At 40.2% G+C, this 20976-nt stretch overlaps 1 protein-coding gene across 17 annotated transcripts in view; it reads left to right on the top strand.

The window, feature by feature from the left end:
- Positions 1-20976, top strand: part of WWOX (WW domain containing oxidoreductase) — a 932057-nt gene that overhangs the window by 213435 nt on the left and 697646 nt on the right. For 16 of the 17 annotated variants that reach the window (XM_039888496.1, XM_039888490.1, XM_039888492.1 and 13 more), the window contains exon 6: positions 15611-15699. The exons of the other annotated variant lie outside the window; for it this stretch is intronic. In XM_039888496.1, coding sequence (XP_039744430.1) covers positions 15611-15699 — 89 coding nt within the window. The remainder of the gene's footprint in view (positions 1-15610; positions 15700-20976) is intronic. 17 annotated transcript variants of the gene reach the window in all.

Genomic DNA, 20976 nt, shown 5'->3' with positions numbered 1-20976 from the left:
CCAGCATCTGTTAGTGTTTGAAGGATTAATGTGCTACCCTGTGTATGTCTGCACTTGCAGGGAACAGTGTAGCATACGATTATGGATCTTAGGAGAGAGCAGGGGAAGAGGCACTTTCTGTGCTTTTCCTACACATATGGTCTTGCTGGCCTTGTCTTGATTTTTGTTATCCTTATCCCATTTTGCTTAGGTACCTTGAATTTCATCATTTACAAAGGTTCTGATGGTCCTCAACCTTCCTTCCCCCTTTCATAGTAATGGTAGTTTGTATGTACTCTGGGTGAACTGTAGGAGACACTCAGGGGTGAGCTAGGCTTGGGTTCAGAATTCTCCCTTCATCTGATTTACGACCTCAAGTTACTGAATTTCCATTTTCTCATTTACAAAATGAGAAAAGGTACCGGGCTGAAGGAGGAAATCTATGTCAATGCAAAGTGCCCAGTGGGGAATCCGGCCAGGAGTAACTGGTGGGGATGTATCACCTTTCATCATTGATTGCTTTTCTTGATGCAGTCCATGACACTCAGAGTGTCAACTGGAGTATCCCAGTACCACGAGGCAGCTGGTGGTTATGACTCTTGTTTGTTTTTCATCTGTTCTTGTTAGTGGATTCTGCATTTGTTTGAAAATATTTATATCCCTGCAGATCAGGTGCTTGGTGGATTCCTGGCTTAGAAAGCAGTCTGCCTGTAAAAAAATATGGTTCTCAACAAGGCTTGGTACTGAATCCTGGCTAGATTGAGGGGTTTAAACCCCTCACCAATGGCAAAATGATTCAGATAACCTGCTAGGAGGGCTGTTCTTGCTCTTCCCAACGCTAAGCATGGATTTCCCTGAGCGATAATGTGGCCTGTAGTTCACTATATTACTTTATGGAATAGTACTTGTCTGTCAGTCACCCTTCATCTACTGCTAGCCTTTGGATTAGGAAAATTCCAGGAAATGTAAGAAATGGCCTCATTGGTAATTCTTATATGAGCAATCTCTTTATTTCATGTTTTCACCATGTGTGTGTGGGTGTACTTCTCCCTGTTCTGCCCTAATGATTCCCCCTACCCAACCTCTATGTCTATATTGGCAACTCTCTTTTCTCCAATAAAGAAAATGTATAGTTCTCTTTTGTTAAGAGAAGCGTTGTTTTGCTGTTGTTGTTTTGTTTTGTTTTTTTTTTCTGAAATACAAATGCATATTAACAGGAAAGAAATATCATGCCCACATACCCAGTGGCCAAGATGGGGCTTGTGATTTGATGCTTGTTGTTAGGATTCTTGAGAGAATCTTTAGCAGATCTGGAAATATATCTTTAGCCCGATTTAAAAATATCTATTCTTCACACCCTAAAGGCCCAAGGATTTGGCATACTTGAGAAATGTATAGAAACCCCTATTTCAAATTTTTTGACAGGTTTTTATAAACTTCTAGAGATGCCAAAATGCATTTTAAAAAGGCATGTGTTCAAGCAGTTGTGTGGAATTGTAGGAATCATTTAATGTTGATACTTACAAAGTGTAATCTCCCCAAATTTAGATTATTTAATAGGAGAAACATTTTGCAAGGAACAGTTAGCGGATGCTCACTGCTAAATCCATTGTATATCCTTAATTCTGCATGCTGTTTGAGACTCTTTATGCCTGTGTCTTTATCAAATGGCCTGTGTGATGATAGCACACACTTGGAGACGTGGTATGACGTTCTCCTTTTTTCTCCTATATTCATTGGAATCTGTGAATAATATTAATTATAAGACTGTCAGCCTTTAGGAAGCACACCCAACTTTCTTGACTCTCATTCTAAAACAGGAGTTGGCAAACTATACTTTTGCTGGGAGGAAATCCAGCCCAACACCTGTTTTTGCAAATAAAATTTTGTTGGAATGTGGCCATGCCTATTCATTTACGTTATCTGTGGCTGCTTTTGAAAGCAAAAGTTGAGTAGTTGGGGATGGCCTGCAAAACCTAAACTATTTATTATCTGGCCTGTTAGAGAAGTTTGTTGACTCCTGTGCTAGAGGACTCATGATCATTTGGAAAGAAAAGTCTGTTCCACTTAATCAGAATGAGCAGGTGGTTAGAGTAGTATCTTATTTCCACACATATGCAAACGATTCCAATGACACATGACTTAGTTATCATACTTGGTTAATCGGAAGCACAGCCTGGTGGATGATAGAGAAGAGGTTGAAGTTAGCTGTTTTTTTAAATACCATAAAGTTAACATTTTAATGATCAAAATAAAACAAAAATGTGTAAAAGGCTTTGGATTCATCTTTTGGAGTGAAGTACGTTCGCCCCCACTGTAGTCTCCTGGACTCAGGGATAATTTCAGGGCTGGGAAGAAAGTTCTGGCAGAGACAATTGTACTATCTTATAAAGAGAATCTACTTATCACAGTTGAGGGAGAACTGAATTCCCATTCTACCAGCTATTAATTATATAATTTTTGAGCAAATTTTTTCATGCTTTCTCAGCCTTTGTTTTGTTTATAAAATACAGTTCATTAGGTCTACCTCAAAAGGCTCGGTGGGGAAAAATGCGACAAAGTTTGTAATTGTCCCTTCCTTGAATAGTATCTGCCAGAGAGTAGGTCCTCAAAAGTATTTCATTAACAGTGAGTGTTTGCCTCATGGAATGGATTTTATAAATTTATACAGGGGAAGAAAGTCATAAGTGCTAGATATGTGATGAAAGAAATGCTTAGATTAACTGGAAAATGTGACCCTCAGCCAGAAAATCTCCAAGTCCTTCCGGAGGATGCATTGCAGATCCAGAGAGGAGTGCTGACTGATAAAGTCAGTGCTCTCCTGTAGGAAAAAGTACCAAATGTACCTGGGCCTCCTTTTACAGAGGTGAAAGCTCTGGGCCATCCTATCACACTGCAGGCAGCAGAAGCTCTGCCTATAGAGAACATTTGTATCATCAAATTAAAGGGAGAAGGGAAGATGCTATTTATAAATATTGAAGAGGCAGGGAGAGTGTGCACTAAGGCCAAGCTGCTTTAACATGCATGCCATTCCAAAGTGGCTTCTAATGGACATTTATAAGGTGGTGGCCCCCGTGCTCCCCCTCCCACTCTAATGCTGTCTGAGATACCATTCTGAAAACATGCAGTCTGTACCTTAGCTGGCTTTCATCCAGCCCGTTTGGCCATAAGAGAGGAGATCACAGAGTGATCAAGGCATGAATATGGCCATGAGCTGATGCCCAAACTAGCAGGCTTCTTGCGCAGAGAGGACTGGACATCCTGTTAAATCTGCCTGCAAGTGTTGGACTCAGTCTTCCCTTCCTCAAGGATTCCCCTTTCCTTAGCACCTGTTCGGACTTCAGTCCTTAAAGCAGCCCTGGTTAAGCTGTCAGACAAGTCCTGGAAACCTTACAGGCTTATCCAACTCTTGTTTTTATTTTTTTCCTCTCCCTGAATTCCTCTCCCTCTCCGTCTCCCCAACCCTTTCTCCCTCCCTCTCCCAATTACTACCATAAAGCTATCTGGAATAATGGGCTTAGGTGGAAAAGGAGTATCATCGATCTGATCCATGCTACTGGGCTGAATTATTTTGAATTAATTCAAAAGTCATAATGCAGTATTGTCTCTTAAAGACTTTTCCAGGCTTACTTTATACTGTTTGGACTTTTCCATGGTGTAATATTCCAGCTTCTATTTCTGCTTAGAAACTGGACAGTTCTTCCCTGGGAACATCTTTTTTGTGTAATGTCTTGGTAAAAGCAGCATGGAGCAGCCACCAAACCCTGACATTCTTGCTCTTCTCTTGGGCTTCAGCTCTATAGGTACTAGATCTGCCTTTCACATTATGACAGAGAACAGTTTTACCAAATGAGTTTCAGTGTATGACACAGATCCACATGGGCATCTCTGATTGACAGGTGGCTGTTTTTCTTTTGGTGAATAAAGTATCTAAGCTTCTTTTGTTTGGTGGCCCCACTGTTCCCTAGGAACTCATTATAATCTGCATTCATCTTATGGAAGGAGAAACAGAATATGGAGAACCCAGTTCATATGAGGAATAGACCAGGAGTTATACATTCTTCCACTCAAAGGCCACTGGTGAAAACCTAGATGCTCACTTCAGTGCAGCCTGGGAAATGTGGTTCTTGGCTGGTCAGTCTCTTCACAGCATAGTCCCATATTGTGGAAAGGGGAGAACTAATCTGAGAGATGCTAGTTCTCTCTATCCACAGTGTATCTTTTTATACAACATAGAAGTAATTTTTAAGATCTAGTCTGTTGGTTTCTGCCTTTTAATGTGTGAAGTTAAGTCCATTTCTATTTCTTGTGATTATGGATAATTTGTACTAATTTCTCTTTTTCATTTTGTGTTTCTTCTCTACCAAGAGTTTTTATTATCCTTTTTAATTCTTTTTAGACATTATTTTAGATCGATCCAGCTTTTTTATATCCCATGCACTCCATGCATCTTTTTTTTTTTTTTTCTCTATCATGTTTTGAAGGTAAGGGTTTCCTTCCTTCCTCCCTCCCTCCCTCCCTCCCTTCCATCCTTCTTCTTTCCTTCCTCCTTCCTTCCTTCTTTTTGTAGTTACTCTTGAAAATTTTATATACATATCGAAAATTTATTTTACAAAATATAAAGTTATTTAATGCCTCTATCATTTACTCAACAGAACTGGACCATGCATGATTTCATGGATAAATGAATCTCCTATAAAAAAGTTTCCTTGCCACTGTTCCATAGCCTTCTCTAATTTCTTTTTAAGTGTAACTTATTTGGTCCTGTGCTAATATAAAGAATGCACAAAATATAGGGATAACTTGACTATGACTGTGTGTGTGTGTGTGTGTGTGTGTGTGTGTGTATGTGTATGTATGTGTATGTGTGCACGCACGCATATATGTGTGTGTTGTATTGAATTCTCATCATTTTCTGCCTTTACGAGTGTTTTGGTTGGAACACATAAGAGGCTGCTCAGGCAATTGCCATTTTAAGCAGTAAACCTCATTTCTCTCTGATGCATTTCTAAAAATCTTTTCTAGTTTATGTGTTGAATATCCTACCTTGCTTCTGTAAAACTTTTGGAAGATTTCTCTCTTTGGATTCATCCATAATTAAAAATAACTGTTGTGGTCACTCATTAAATGTGATGATACTATTACATGTTTACTGCATGCTTTGCATACCAAACTCAGTGTGGCTTTGCATATCCATCATCACTCAGTGTGGCCGACTTTTGAGAGCGAGTCACTCGATCAACCAGCCTGAAGCACCAAGGAGAAATTCCTGCCTTCACAAATGGCTTATAGAAAAATCTTTGCCGAAATCACTAGCCTATTTTCATTTCTACCTATGAATTTCTCCCAAGTTTGGTGGTGTGCTATATATTCATTCATTCATTTTCTGAAGTAGATCGTGTCTTGAAAACCTACTCTGTGCCATTCACTGTGTACCAGGTATTAGAGACAGAGATATAAAACTATGCGTTTTAATTTACTATAAATGTCAATGTGAATTATTGGTTGTTTTGGTTTTCTTTCATAGTCTCCTGCAGTGTTCTTGAGAATGGAAATTGCTATAACCTTTTTGGAGGACACCCAGCAAAAATCTATCAAAATTTAAAATATAGATATCTCTTGACCTAGCAATTCTACTTCTAGGACTTTGTCCTATAGGAAAAAGAAAAAACAAAACATGTATTACAAAGTATAAATATTGGAGTATTGCATTCAGTAACTAAACCGGGAACTATGTAAAATAATATTAATTACAAGAAGAACAATAGTTGACTCAGAATATCTCTTTAAGGTGCTTTCCATGGAGATTATCTCATTGAATTCTCATAGTGATTTTTTTTTATTATTTCTGTTTTTACAGATAAGGAAAATCAGGCATCAAGAATTTAACTAGAAAGTTCACAAAGCTAGTGAAGGATGTGGAGAGTTGAGCCCGCCAAAGAGGATCAGGTTTTAATAAGTGATCAAATACCCCTACAATGAGCTAAATGTATAGGTTGAAATAAATGGGAGTAGAATGCTGTACAGATATATTCAATTATGTTAATTGGGAATAGCCAGATTGTAAAATAACACTCAAGCTATGATACTATGTTTGTAGGAAAACATTGTTGCACAGTGTTTTTATATGTGCAGAAAATATATTCTGGAAGGATGTGCACTATCACTATGTTTATCTTGGGGTAGTGGGATTTGGGAGATGTTTTCATTTTTACATTATTCACTTCTGCATTATATGTACTTTCTTCAATGAGCCAGTTTTATTTTTACAACTAAAGATAAATTTAAATAGATGAAGAACGCTTAGGGTGAATCAGAGTTCCTCTCACCAAACTCACACAGGCAGCCTCGGCACTGCTGACATTTGGGGCCAGTTGTAGGGAGCTCTGTGCAAGATGTTTAGCAGCATTTCTAGCCTCTACCCATTCAATGTCACTACACCCCTCCAACAAGTTGCGGGGACCAGAAATGTCTCCAGACATTGCCAGATTTATGCCCCTGGTTGACAGCCCCTGAGAGAATCTCCTGGCACCAGCCTATTCTTGTGTGTTTTTCTCCATTCTGAGGGCTGTAATGAAAATATCTCCCTCCATCTGAGGGATGAGAAAACTTTACGAGTCCTTTGTGGGGAATTCAGAATCCTCCAGACCAGAGCAGACAAATCTTGTTTTTCTCTTTCTATTCAATTTAACTAACCACTGTTGACCTGTCACCGGATAATCAACAGGCCTCAGATCTCCATGTTTTGATATGTATACTACCTCTTTCTGAATTTAGGAGAGGGGGGCACTGATTTTTCTTTTATCCATGACTTCTCTAGAGCAGGAGGTTCCAATGCTTAACAAGTTTCATTAAGAACACAGCTATTAAATATTCAAAATATATAGACCTTTCCTGTTAAAATGTAATTATACAGTAAATTAGCTGATGTCCAGTATGTTGCTTTTTAAGCACATCTTTGATGTTTCTAGTACTTACATAAGATATAGGGCCTGTTTATTAAGAGTCTTCAACTGTGTATAAAACTAGAGCAGTCAAAAGTAATGGTGTCTGCTGAAGGATTCTTTATCATATGAATTTACCTTTAGTCATCTATTATTTATTTCAGCTATTTTATATGCCATTATAATAAATATTATGACAGAGAAAGCTTTTACGCTTCAACTTATTGTACTACTCTTTACTTGCCTGCAATCCTTCAGGAAAATGTAACCATGCTTTACCTATAGTTAACGTAAATCATCACTTACATTAGAATGAAAAATTCACTATGAAAAAAAGGCTCTTTCTTCAACAGCAAGGCATAAATGCACAATCATGTTGACTGCCAAACTCCTGTGCCATTCGCTGTCCTTCCTTAAACTGTTCTTAAGCTGCAAAGAGGAAAATTGGAAGGTTTTAGAATATTTTCACTCTCTTGTTAGTTTCTGGCAAGATAAGCATTTTTTATCCAGAGTGCAAAATATTGCCAATTACTGTCTAAGCATTTTTAATAGTTTTGCTTTACGTGGCACATAGCTCATATACCAAATTAAATAAGCTGTTATCCAGTGCAATTTCTCTTTGAATCAGCCTTACAATTACCTATAGATATTGATACAGTTATTTTATAAATTGAGTTCTAAAACACAAGGCAAAAATTTTGACCTGCATATAATGAAGAAAGAGTTGTCATGATTTTCTTATTAGTGCTGTTTGTGTATTTTGGAGGGCAACAGAGTTGGGGGGTGCTTGTGGGGGGCCAGGAGTGAAGGTCGATGCTTGATTGTTGATCTGAAAGTCAAGAATGACAACCTCAGCCCCTATCCTTCAAGGCTCTAAGAAAAATCCAGAACTTTGCCAAGAATTATTTTTGGTTGCGTTTGCTATTTCAAAATGTGGAATCTTCTCCAAGAGTGTTTTTCTTGTTAAATGCTTATTGGCATAGAGACTGGTAAGTGTGTAGAGCCATAGAAGAGACTCTCAAACTCTCCTTTTTCCTTGAATGCTCTATCAGAAAGAGCATTTATCGGTGCATCTATTTCAACTTTAGACTTGGCCAAACTTGATTGGACCAGACTTCCCGTTAGACTTGCTCATGTCGCTGGTTTGGGTTGTTCAGTTGAGAGGTACAGGAGCCAAAAGTAGATGCAAGTATTTATTTACTGCTATATTTCCCAGCGAAGATGTGGCCATCCACTGCCACCATTAACATCACTTAAATAATGCTGGGGAGATAAGTGTTATGAAGTCCCACATAGGATATTGATGAATTATTAAACCAGTTTAGTTAGGTCTGTATTGTAGTTCAGTGAATAAAGTCATGTCAATAATATGTTCAGCGCCAGTGTCTCTTGCTGTTGTAAATGTGACAACTCCTATTTAAGGTTTCAGAACATAAAATTAAGACTGAGAGTATGTAAAGTGGAAGGGTGAGAGACATCAGCATAATTCAATTAAGGCCCATTGGATTAGAATTTGCAGGATGCCATTAGCAATAAGCTCTGAATGTAGATTATTGCCCTGGTTACATTTTCTCTTTCAGGGATAGGCTTCTCTTGTAAATTCTAAATGTATAAAATAAATATAATATAAAATAGACACAAATAAGAATATATAGGTGATGTTAATTTTTTTATAGCTTCTTGGTGCTACGTGGTGAAGAATGTAACGACAAAGGTTCAGCACAGGGAGCTATTTCAGTTAAGAAGTGAGCTTTGGAACCGGCCACAACTTGATTAGAAACCTAGGTCTCTGTCTTCCTGACTGTGCCTCTTTAAACTCTATCAGCCTCTGCTTTCTAATGTGTAAGATGGGGGGCATGCTATATACTTCAAAAAAATTTTCATACTGCTATTAACTAAAAGAAAAAACACCTTGCATATCATAGGTGCTCATTATTTTTTTCAGCTTTTATTATCAATAAATGTACGTAAATGAGAGCCTTTTTTTAGGGAAACCCAGAAATGAACTCTTCTGTAAGTGTAAGAGATGGGGAGGCATGCACCCCTCAATTCCATATAGCTTGGCACTTTCAAGTGAGAATACACACTAGCTAATCCCCCACAGCTGAAAGGGAACTTGCTCTGGGTGTAGCGGAGGCCGGGCTCCCTTCGCCCCTTCAGTGCATCTGGATTTCTTTATTCTTTCACCTCCAACAAGTGTACCAGGTGCTCCTCTTTTTGACCAACCCAGACATGGTGCTTTCAACACAGCAAATCGCCCCCGTTGCTGGACTAGGACTGTGTTGAAAGCGGTCAAGCTGAGTGAAGGAAGCAAGTCTCATGTACAAGATCAGCATATTTTGAAATAGACCAACTTGATTTCACCACGCATGTCCCAAAGTATCCAACAGCTTGGTTCCCAGACCAAATACTTTGGGTTTATTACAGAGAAAACTCAGATAGTAGAGAAAACTAATTAATTAATTCACAGGCAATTCATAGCTAATGATTTTTAAGCAATAGGCTTAGTTTTTTAAATAGACTTGGTCACTTGAATTATTCTTATACAGCTTTATAAAGGCCTACTACCGTGAGATATTACCTTTATTTTGTTCTTCTATTGCTGATAAGCAGATTATGGGCGTGAAATATTCTCTCTCATGTGTGGCAATGATGGGGGGAATAAAGAAAAGAAATGAAGGTATTAGAATCAGTGGAATATGCATTGACCTTCAGAGGCAGTGAATGAATGAATAAATGAATGAATTCACTTTTTTTAATGTTGTGTCTCTTATTGTTGAGCAGGACAGCATGCTGCCTCTGTGTGAGACCGTTCCAGATCTGGTGGTTTCCCCCAGGGTTGGCCTTGCTGTGAGGGCCTCTAAGGGGCAAGAAGGTTTGATGGGTGAGAGGACGGATGGGTTGTATGGGCACTGTGGAATATGGGATCATGAGTCAAATCAAGGTTTGGTGTGAGTCATGGCTCTGCCAGTTCTTGTATGGGTGAAGCTGTACAATAGCTTTCTGCACTTTAATTTCTCTGTCTGTGCGGTGGGTGGCTGCTTCTGTGGGGTTGCTGTCGGGATAGAGGGTGCTGTGTGACAAGGACTCACGTGGCCCACGTTCTGAGATTGCTCCCGTTGGCCAGTCAGGCCCCACTCTTCTTTATCAGTGAAGAGTGACACAATTTGGTGCGTACGATGATGATGACGATTATGGTGATGACAAAGGTAAACACAACAAGAAAAGACACACACAATAGTGATAGTCACCGGTACCCAGTATAGTCTCCTCATTAGATGCCAGGCACTGTTTCAAGTGCCTTACATATATATTACCTCATTTCCTTATACAAGAAGGAGACGTAACTTGCCCAGCTGGTAAGCGCTGGAACTGGGATTCAGACCCACGCAGTCCAGCTCGAGTCCATGGTTTTAACGAACACCCCCCCTTTTTTTTTTTTTTAAGGTTTAAAACACTCACCGAACTTGGGAACATAGTCTCAAAGAGATTCAGTGAGCCTCCTTCTCCTACTCTTGTGTCACATGTCATCTTCCATCACAGAGTTGCTATTCAAACTTACTCTGAACTACTTACATTAATTTTATGAAATAAAGGGAGATCACGATTACCAACGTGCTTTATTATGGAAAAATAATAGCCATCACATTTTAGCAGTGGCCTTCCAAATAATAATGGTTATAGTTATTATTTCTGTGCCCCATACCTTATATACATCATATCTAATCTTTATCTCACCATGCAAAGGAAAAGCCCATTTTCAAATAAGGCATCTGAGGCTTCCTTTAAGTCACAATGCAGTGGTCACACTGCGCTATGGTTCCAGGTCTGCCTGGCTTTGCTGTCTTCTGCTGTGGATGACAACATCTTTCTACTTCTTCGTTTAAATACTGCACAATCCCCATATGGTTCCTTTGGTTTCAGGCAGTATCATATCTGAGTCACACTTGGTTAATTCATAGTCATAAAATGGCATGAGAAATCCCTCTTGCACAATAGCAAGCAACCTCTTTGATTCTGCATTTATAGACCTTTGAATCACTGAGACAGATTTTGGAACTTAATAAAGAATAGACCAACTTGGTCTATTGAGAGTGTCAGTGAACTGTGCCACCAGCTAGTGTCCCTGGATCCCAGGAAAATGGAAGAAGAGTATGTAGGTTACTTAATTACTCTGAGCCTGGGGTTTCAGAAGCAGGTGGGCTTCTCAGCTACTTAGAATTTGCCTGATGTTTCATGCGTAGGATACCACCTGTGCAGTTCTGTTTTAAAATGATGGGTAATAGCATCTGTATACATAATTTCAAATAAATTTACATTCCTATTTTGCCTGAATGGTAAGCTTGTGTACTGCCATGATTAGAGAAAAGAATGAGGATTTAGGGTAGGGTTGAGAGAGAGGCATTAGATAGCATTTTAAGATTCAGAATCCCTAGTATGACGTTCTTTTTGTTAAACAAAATTAAGTGGATTGTTGGATGGATGGATGGATGGATGGATGGATGGATGGATGGATGGGTGGACGGACAGACGGATGGATGAATAGATAGGAAATGAAGAAAGAGGGACACACAGAAAGCTAACAATTTTTTGCAGGGTGATGGTATTGTAGATGCTTTTTTTGGTCTATATTCACCTATCTTTTAAAAGTTCTTCTGTAGCTAATGTAAGTGCAAAGTAAGAAATGACCTGAAATAATCCTGGAGAGACAGACAGGACCAAGTCATGGACTTTGTGTTAGTTGTTACTATTCTTCATTATATATTTCCATTTTTCTTTTTTCTGGATACGTGGAGGTTGCACCTTTTTGAAACTAAGCACAGCCAGCTACATGACTTGCTTTGCCAATGCATTGTGAGCAGAAGCAACTTCTGTCAGTGCTGGGTGGAAGCCTTTGAGATCCCATGTGCAATTTGCCACATTCCTTTCCCTACACTGTAGAGGCTGGTGATGTAATAGAAAGTGGAGGTTCCATCTGCCTGGGCCCCTGTCTTCCCATGATGAACATAGCCCCAGCGACCTGGGATGGATATGAAATGTGAGAGACTAAGAGTCATTGATTGTATTAAGACATGGAGGTTTTGGGGGGCTGTTCCTTATCGAAGCATATCCTGATTGATACAGAGGCTCTTGTGTGAGTCATGCTAAGGAATCTGGATCATATCTTGTTGGCCAGTCCAAGCTATAACAAGACTTTAAGCTGGGACTTTGTATATGTGTTTTTGTTTGTTTGTTTGTTTGTTTTTTTGCCAATCTGGAGAGCAGACTCCTGCAAAACAAGGCCTAAACTTTTCATGTTCCAGACGGCATGTGCTAATTCTAACACCTCTTAATAAAAAATTCGCTGATTCCTTAATGGTGATGGAACATTCCTGTATCTTGAATGCAGTGAAGGTTATATGAATTTATATGTGTGATAAAATGTCATAGAATTATGTACAAAGATATACAAATGAAGAAAAGAAGTGCATCCAAAAGTGGTGAAATCCAGGTATTGCCTGAGGTATAATAAATCACACTGTACCAGTGTCGATGTAATGGTTGTGATAATGTGCATAAATTCATGGGTACGATGTCACCATTGGGGGATGCTGGGAGGTAGGAACATGGGAACTCTTGGGTACTACTTCGCATGAGTCTATAATAAGTCCCAAACGAAAGTTAACACCAACAACAAAAACTTCATGAGTTAAACCAAGAAAGTGAAATGTGATCAGCCTCAGATTCAAGGCCAGACTTGGCAGCTCATATTAGCAGACTGACTCTCTTGTCTTCACTTAGCCATCAGGAGTTTATCCCTCAAAAATGGGATCCATCAGCCACTGCATGCTCACTTAGAGCATGTCCCGCAATGAATATTTCTATAATGTTGCTGAGTTTCTTAGGTAATCATAAGAGCAAACCCCACAATGCACATAAGCATACGCACGCCACACACACACACACACACACACACACACACACACACCTCCCCCAATGCTAAAAGCTATGTTTTCCCTTCACTGGGTTTACTGTATTGCACAGTTTCACTGCACTTCTCAGGGTCAGTCGTAGCAACAGAAACCTGATACCAAGGGCAGGAGAATTACCTGAGTAATAGTGTGCGGACTTGAATCACTGTCCCCAGGAGCCTAGTAACCCACAGCCTGTGGATTCGTCTGTTGAACTACTTGATGGCTTGTGACCCCTTGTTCCCCCTGGATGTGTATGTTCTGATTTTGTTCTTATTGGTAGTGGCAGCTCTGTGCTTTGTTTTAAAGTGAAGGGGGAGGACCGAAAGACAACTTACCCACTGTAAATTGTACTTATAGAAGAGTGCAAAGGCCCACTTCGCTGTGCCATCATTTTCATTGGAAAATTGCTTTAGGGTCACCATCTGGGAATGCTCTTTCTGTTTTATGGGGGAAATATGTATATGCATTTTTATAATATCTTATAGGGTTTTTATAGGGGGCTTGGCTGAGAGGAACAATGTCTTTACCACCCCTTCCCCAACAGAATGAATATTTGACTTTCCTCCTGTGCTGCATTCAAAGTTCTATAAGATTCTGTGTATGGCAGTGAGTGTCATGCTCCAAGTGAAGTGAGGCTGGGGCTAGAGCAGGTAGGATGAGGGGGAAAGGCCACCTTAACTGCCAGCTCTGAATGCCAAATCAGGTATTTGAGCGTTAATGAGGAATAAGAATCTCCTAGGGAAATAGGTTAGCCTTTGACAGACTTTACACTCCGACTAGATTCTAACCGTCAGATAAACATCGGTTATTCAGACAGAGAGCATCTAGGGTTTTGCTCTTTATCTGGAAGCCCAGGCTGTCTATGCAGGGTGCAGCTTCACGTCTCCTGGCAGCGATTTCCTGCTCTGTAGGATGAGGGGCATGGCCTTGCCTCACTGTGGATCCTCCAGCTCCAGGACCTTCAGAAATTCTAACAAAACCCCTGTGTTGCCACTTTCCTCATTTCCTGGGCCAGGTTAAATGCTTCTCCTCCTCTTTGCAAAATCTGCACGTTTGTGCATCTGCCACTTTTATCTGAGGAATATGAACCTACACTGATCAACTTGCCTTTGTCACTAATATGCTGTAGGATTTGGGGAAGTCGTGTAATCACTTTCTACCCCCTTTTCCTAAAACCGGACTCTGTTAGTAGACATGTCCTGGATCATTCAGGATCTAACAGAGGTCTGGTCTGCTGTGGTCTTCAGGGATGACCCGTGGATGTCATGAACAGCATGTCATCCATCATGCTGAATGTTAGTCTACCCAAGCAAGCCACCATTGACTGTGGGTGGCAGGAGGGAAAGAATGTGGCACAGTTGACATTTTATCTTTCTATTTAAATTTACTAAATACCTTCTCTCTTCCAGACAGGATGTTAGTTGCTTTATACTTATCCTCAAAATATTGTGAGTAGATCATTACTATTCACCTTTTAAAAATGAGGAAACCGAGGCTCAGAAATATTAGATGGCCCAAAGTCAGTAGGCTGCCTCGGCCTGATGTTTGTTGCTCAAAGCTTAGGACTTGGGTTAGAGCTTAGGACCTCAGCGGCCAAGATAAACTGCCACAGATCCACTAAGCATCCCAGCAGTTTGTGTCTATCCCTAAATGAGGCAATTCAGGTGGAGCATGTTCTCAGCAGTGCCATTTGCATCCCCCTTCACAGCATTAGAGATATCATGTTAATCTCCATAGCCTTACTTCACAATAACAGTCTAGACAAGATTCATAAGTTAACCATGTGTTTTTGAGACTCTTCTTACCTGAATAGGCAGTGGCCTGGCACTGCCCTATAAACACAAGGCAAATCTGAAAGGCAACCCTGATCTTTCCAAAATTGTGCTAAGAGGCTGTCCAGTGAAATGTGATTGCTTCAAAACCCGACTGCTCTAGTCCTCCTAGTTTCTCTGCTGGAGGGAACTTGGGCTTTCGTGTCAGAATGACTTGAAGTCAATGCTTGCCACCCCCACTTCTCTCCTCTGTGATCTCTTATAAGATGCCACATTGTAAAAAATGGGAAAATATAGCCCATCTCTCAGTTATTGTGTGGGTGAAATGAGAGGGTGCATGTAAATGCCTAGCCCATGGCAGAGTCTGAATAGACAGTAGCCATTATTAGCATCATTATGGTTATTCAAATGTGTCCCATGTGTCTGTGGAGTTTTCTGGGTTACTAAAGCAGGGGCATCTAGATCAGGCAGGATACATCGGTATAAATGAGTCTTGCCTGCTTTTGTACTTTCTATCTATGAGTTGCCTTTAATTTTTGATGCAGTCTCTGTGGAATCATTTCAGAACTGGGATGGCAGCTTTTGAGATTAAAATGTTGCCTACTGAATTCTTGCACAAGCCAGGCTTTGTCCTGGTGTTCCCCTATCATTCTGGTTCTTTAGGATGCAGATCGAGAGGAGATAAGTGAGCCTGAAGACCCTTAGGCGCCTCTTCTATGTGCTGAGTGAAGCAGCACAACCCCCAGTCTGCAGTTTTAGCAGAGTCCCAGCCTCACATCCTCCCTAAACTTGGCAGTAAAAGCCCTGTTCTTCCATTCATTTCAATGATTTATATTCTCTCTGGGCGTCTAATATTAAACAGGGGAATTCCGACATGTTCCATAACACATTTACTGTAACTTGATACGATGAACTAAACTTGCTGTTATTTATCATTTCTTTTTATTTTCTCTCATTCCAGCATAAAGCCAAGGTAGAAGCAATGACCCTGGACCTCGCTCAGCTCCGTAGCGTGCAGCATTTTGCTCAAGCGTTCAAGGCCAAGAATGTGTGAGTGTTCCAGTGTAGGGTTATAGATCATAATATCTTGCTATTGTAATGTCTTTATCAGATGATCACCACTGGGAGAACGCAAAGCTGTTGTGTTCTCTTGGCGTCCAAGCAGGAGGCTCATTTATATTGGCCCTGTTAAGGTGCACCGTATCTTCTTGACTCTCATTATGAGATATGTCAGCCATCTAATAACAGCTTCCCAGATAAAAAAGAAAAGACACTATTAAAGCACTAGTTAAAGTGCTTCATAAAAGCCAGCTGATTGTAAGACGCATCCTGATTATAGATGTTTTTGCAGTCTCAGAATCGAGGAAAAAAAACGTTTTAATTGCATTCAGGAACAAGAAATCTCAGCTGTCCAGTACTGCAAGGGGGCTGAGAATCAGAGCCTGAGAAGAAGGTTCCACTGTTTTGCAAACCTGCGTTGATTTTTCGTGGTTCACGAATGTGACGCCTTAGCGAGGGGCTGGCAAGCCTTTCTGCCATCACACGCTAACCTCTCTTTCTAACAGAGAGAGAGGGGAGGGGGTGGGGCAGAGAGGGAGAGAGGGAGAAAGAGAGGGGGAGAAGGGGAGAGGGGGAGCGAGAGAGCACGAACAGCCTCAAACCCAAAACTAAGGAAAGCTATGGTGGTCAGCTCCATTTTAATTACAATATTTTGTTTCTGAGTGTTTATTTTTACAGTTATCTCATATTTTTTAGGGCAAGCAATAACTGTTTTCTCATTTAACATACTGAGAAACTGTGGTTTAAATTTCATTAAAAAATAACTTTATTTAATTTTTTTTTCAGTGAATTGATTTAAGCATGAGGATTAAGTTAATAATAGTACAGTTGGTGCCAAGGATAAGAGAGTTTTAAAAGTGGCACCAGAGTGACCGAGTTTGGGGAATACTGATAAATGACAAGCTGTCTTTGGGTTAGGCTCTGTTACGACCACTAGTTTTATAGTTCTGCATGCAGATGATGGATGTAAGGAGAGATGTCTTAAACCAGATATGCAGATGGTACTATGTAGATCTGAGCCTCTCAGTGCTGTCCAGTAGCCTGTTCTTCTTGTGTCCCCCTTAGTTTCTCACTCAGATCTTTTAGACAGTTAAGAAATCTGCTCTCTAAATCTCTTCCTGGAGCAAGCAAGTGGTCTGAGTCCTTGAGGTTGACACACTGAGTCAGAGTCCTTAGTGAGAGTGTACCGACCCCTCAAGTGCAGGCTGTGTGTTCCTAGGAATGGTTGGATAACATCCCCAGCCCGCTGAGCTGGGTGAGCCCTACTATGTGCGCTCTTTGCAGTGATTGGCTGTGTTAGCTACTATCCCTGGCAGGAGCTCTCAGGAAGCCCTCAGTCAGGGTACAGCAGTAGCTCTTAAGACATTTGCTCACTTATCATTCATTTACCCATGTGTTCATTTGCTTAACACACATTTAATGAGTGTGTCTAAAGCCCCAAGCACTCTTCTAGGCTCTGGGAAGAGATGGGTGACCACTGGAAGCCCAGCTAACTTCAAGCAAGCCATAATCTCAGTTGTCAGCAAGCAGCGTTTTATTGCAAAGAGCTGTCTCCTCAACCTAATATTTTTGTGGTGGTTTGGGAGGGAATAATAATAACAGTAACAATAACAGCAGTGGCAGCTCATTTATTGAGTGCTTGTTATGGTCCACACACTTAAGAAACCTTTGCATATATTTTCCGATTTAAATCTCAAGGCAACCCTTTGGGGTAGGTGTTATTTATTATTATCTCTAGTGTACAGATGAAGGAAGTGCGACCAGAAAGGGTGGGCTCGTTATCTGATGGCACATATCTGGGAAGCAGAGGGGCTGACCTTGTGGGTCGCCATTCCGGGGCCCCACTTGACCACCATGCTACACTGTCTTTCGTTTTAAATGCAGTGGAAACCAAGATCAGAGAAAGTAGGTGGCTTTCACAAAGTCACTTGGCAGGTTGGTGGCGGATGAAGGACTTTTGTCCAGTTCTGACTGTTTTGTACTCTCCCCGACACCACGCTGCCCTCGCAGGACCTTAGACGTGTTGCTTCTTTTTCCTTCCTCCGATTCCGTCAGACCACACTGAAGTGAGCATTTTTGCTATCGATAGCTGGGACTGTCTTCCAAGTCTTAACAGGACTATTAGTTTTTAACCATTAAGTAGTTCTGAAATCATCAAATTCAGCTGCCTTTTGTAATCACCAAGCTCAAACTCTTGGAGAAAGCCATCAGCCATTTTGCCCTAATCTTAGATTTTGGCAAATGACTCTGAATTTTTGTACTTTTAGGTTCAGAAACAAGGGTGATTTTCCTTTTAGCAAATTCTGTACCACAAACCTTTCTCTATATGTTTCTTGAAGATACAATACTTGACATGTTCTAAAGAAATATTGTGGCAAAAATATGCATAAAAAAGTGAGTGATTTCAACTTTTGAAATACTGCCAAAGTGAAATTTCTCCTGGATAGGCAGATGACAGTTGAGTACTTATGGGTCTTTAGATTCTGAGAACTGTCAGAAGTGAATTTAAGTGCTGGTGACTGGGCTGCTAAAAAAACATGTGTAGCTCTGTTCTTATCATCAGCTCCCATCTTTAGACATTAAAATTTCCTTGTGTGTAAAACATAATGATAAATGACAGAAAGGCTGCCAGTTTAGAGCCAGTCTCTTTTTGTGCTAGAGGACGGAGAAGAGGAAAAACCCCTACATTTAAATTCCATGTGGATGCTCCCCATGTAATATTCCATTTTAACACTTCTCTATGAGCACACTGGAGGTGTCACCCAGTTGCCTATCCCTGTGTGTATTCCCTCTGTTCATGTGCCAGCTCAAGTGTGTTTCCCCACACTGGGGTAGGCAGCATGTTGTGTAGCTGGAGACTGAAAAAGGTAGAAACAGATTCGAAAAGCAAACCAAGTGGACGACACAGCTCACTGCACTATGGAGCCACCCTCCATCTGCTTTCCACCAGGAGGAGACAGAGATTCAGCCTCTTTGGGATTCTTCTTCATCTTCCTCCTCCTCCCTCCTCGCCTCCTCATCTCACTCCTCCTCTCTCCTCTCCTCCTCTCCTCTCTCCACTCCTCTCCTCCTCTCCTCTGCTCCTCCACTTCTTCCTCTTCCTCTTCTTCCTCTTCTTCTTCCTCCCCTCTCTTTCCCCGTCCCCCTTCTTCAGGGGTAGCAGGGAGGTCATTTCAGAACAAGCACTGCTAATGTGATTACACAAAATAATTGTTTCTCATCAATACTTTGTTTATTCTGGGCAAGGGAATGTGCTTAGCACTTAAACATGTATTCTGTCTTCAATTTCTTACAATAACCCCAGGCATTAGTCATTGTTATCTCTATTTCATGAATTGAAAGGCTCCATCCAACTTTTCACAGTGAGGCTAAATGACTTTCCCTAGCTGGCTAAAGGCAGTTGGTGGACCCAAATTTTGAATCCAGCTCTGTCTGAATCCAAATGACTCTTCTTTTTGTTATGCCTCACACTTTAGTCATATTTTTTCAGTGTGGATTTCTGTGTGGGTATGTATTGCTGAGTAATAAGTTACTTAGAAATTTAGGGGCTTAAAACATTTAAAACTAAATATTTCTATTCTCTCTCAGTTTGTTTAAATTAGGATTCAAATAAGGTCAATACATTTTAATTAATAGGGCTTCCTTCAGTATTTTCCCTTTGTTAAAAAAAAAAAAAAATTACTGCAATGTATTTGTTTAAGGGCCCAGGTTGTCCTCTAGAGTTTTCTGTTGTGTGTGCTTCAGTGACTACATCCCTGGGATGTCATTTAATATGTTCTGTTGTCTTCTAAGTTTCCTGTGAAATGATGGCTAACTCTAGAAGCTTGAACAAATTTCCATTTCAATTTTTGGCAAGAATAGTCCGTAGGTGGTGGTGAAGTCTTCCATGCAGAGGACGTGTGTGCCTGGTTGCTAGAGCTAGTTTTCTGAAGTCTCAGCACACCCCGACCAACCCGTTCCTGTGCCCACTCTCTCTCTCTCTGTCTGCCCACCCCCATTTTCATTCATTTATTGTGTTATTCTCCACTCACTCTTCTGGGTGGTCAGCCCAGGAAGGCCCAGCCGGTTTCCAGACAACTCTCCCAGGAGTTGGCGGTGGTGGTGGTCGGCCACTGTGTCTCAGGTCGAATTATTTCGGGCATTACTGGAAAGTTCCAAACCAAAGCCTGTGGTAAGTCTCAACTAAACTGAGTTTTGAAGGATATTTTTGTTTAAAATGCAATCCTGGAGAGCAGCCAGACTCCACACTGCCTGGCCGGCAGAGGCATCCATCAGAGTATGAAGTGCTGAGACCCATAGTGATCATTCAGACCAAATATTGAGATTTTCTGTGATGGGCTCTGAAATAATAGTATGTTGTTTGTGGTGTTTTGACATATTTTAATCCATAGTTCTAGCTGCTTGGTTTACTCAGAAGCACACGTTTTGAATAGTGCCGGAGACAGTTTAACAGCTAATAAAAGTAGGAGCTCCATAAATATTTTTTCTTTTTCAGATAGATAATGTTTTACAGTTTGAGTTCCATATGTTCTTGAAATAATGGATACCTAGATTCCAATCCTGGAATTTTAAAAGTTGTTAATGGCACATAATATAGGAAACTCATGCTTTGATCCCGCTTATCAATCATCTCTCATATTACTGACCCAGGGCTTCGATTCATCATGGATGTTAATTGAAATTGATAGTAAGTTCATATTAACATTATACATGCATTTCTAAAGGTTTCTAGAACTCCATTGTTGATCATGGATTTCTACTTTCTCTTCTCAACTTTCTATCTCTGGCATAAAAAGAAATTAGGCTTTATTTCGCTTAAAAAATAACATAGGATAATAATATTTGAAATGAAAGATTTAAAGAATAGTTTTCTATTTCCTCTTTACTTTTTTAAACATTGAGGGAGAAAAATTTTTTAACAAAATTATTTATTTTCTCTTTTACTAAATTACTTTCAGAACTTGAATCTACTAATCTCAGATATAATATTCTTGGATTCTTTTCCTAATTTTGCTTTTTAAAATCCTTCTGTGGAAGTGTGTGGGCTGTAAATTGTAAATAAATTCCAAATTTTGAGAGATAAATTACCCTGAAGACCAATGTGTGAATTACAGCTTAATCTTTGTTTTTCTCTGCTCAATTTTAAGTATAATGTTTTAGCCAACATATCTGCATGACTCTTTGCTCAACATGAGAAATCCATTTCTGGTTTGCCTGACAGAGGATCATGTTACTTTTTCTACACAGTATGAAAACTAAAAGAAAAGA

This window comes from Pteropus medius, unplaced genomic scaffold, assembly GCF_902729225.1.
Source record: "Pteropus medius unplaced genomic scaffold, Ma_sr-lr_union100, whole genome shotgun sequence".
Lineage (NCBI taxonomy): Eukaryota > Metazoa > Chordata > Mammalia > Chiroptera > Pteropodidae > Pteropus > Pteropus medius.
This window is presented reverse-complemented; position numbering and strand designations above follow the sequence as displayed.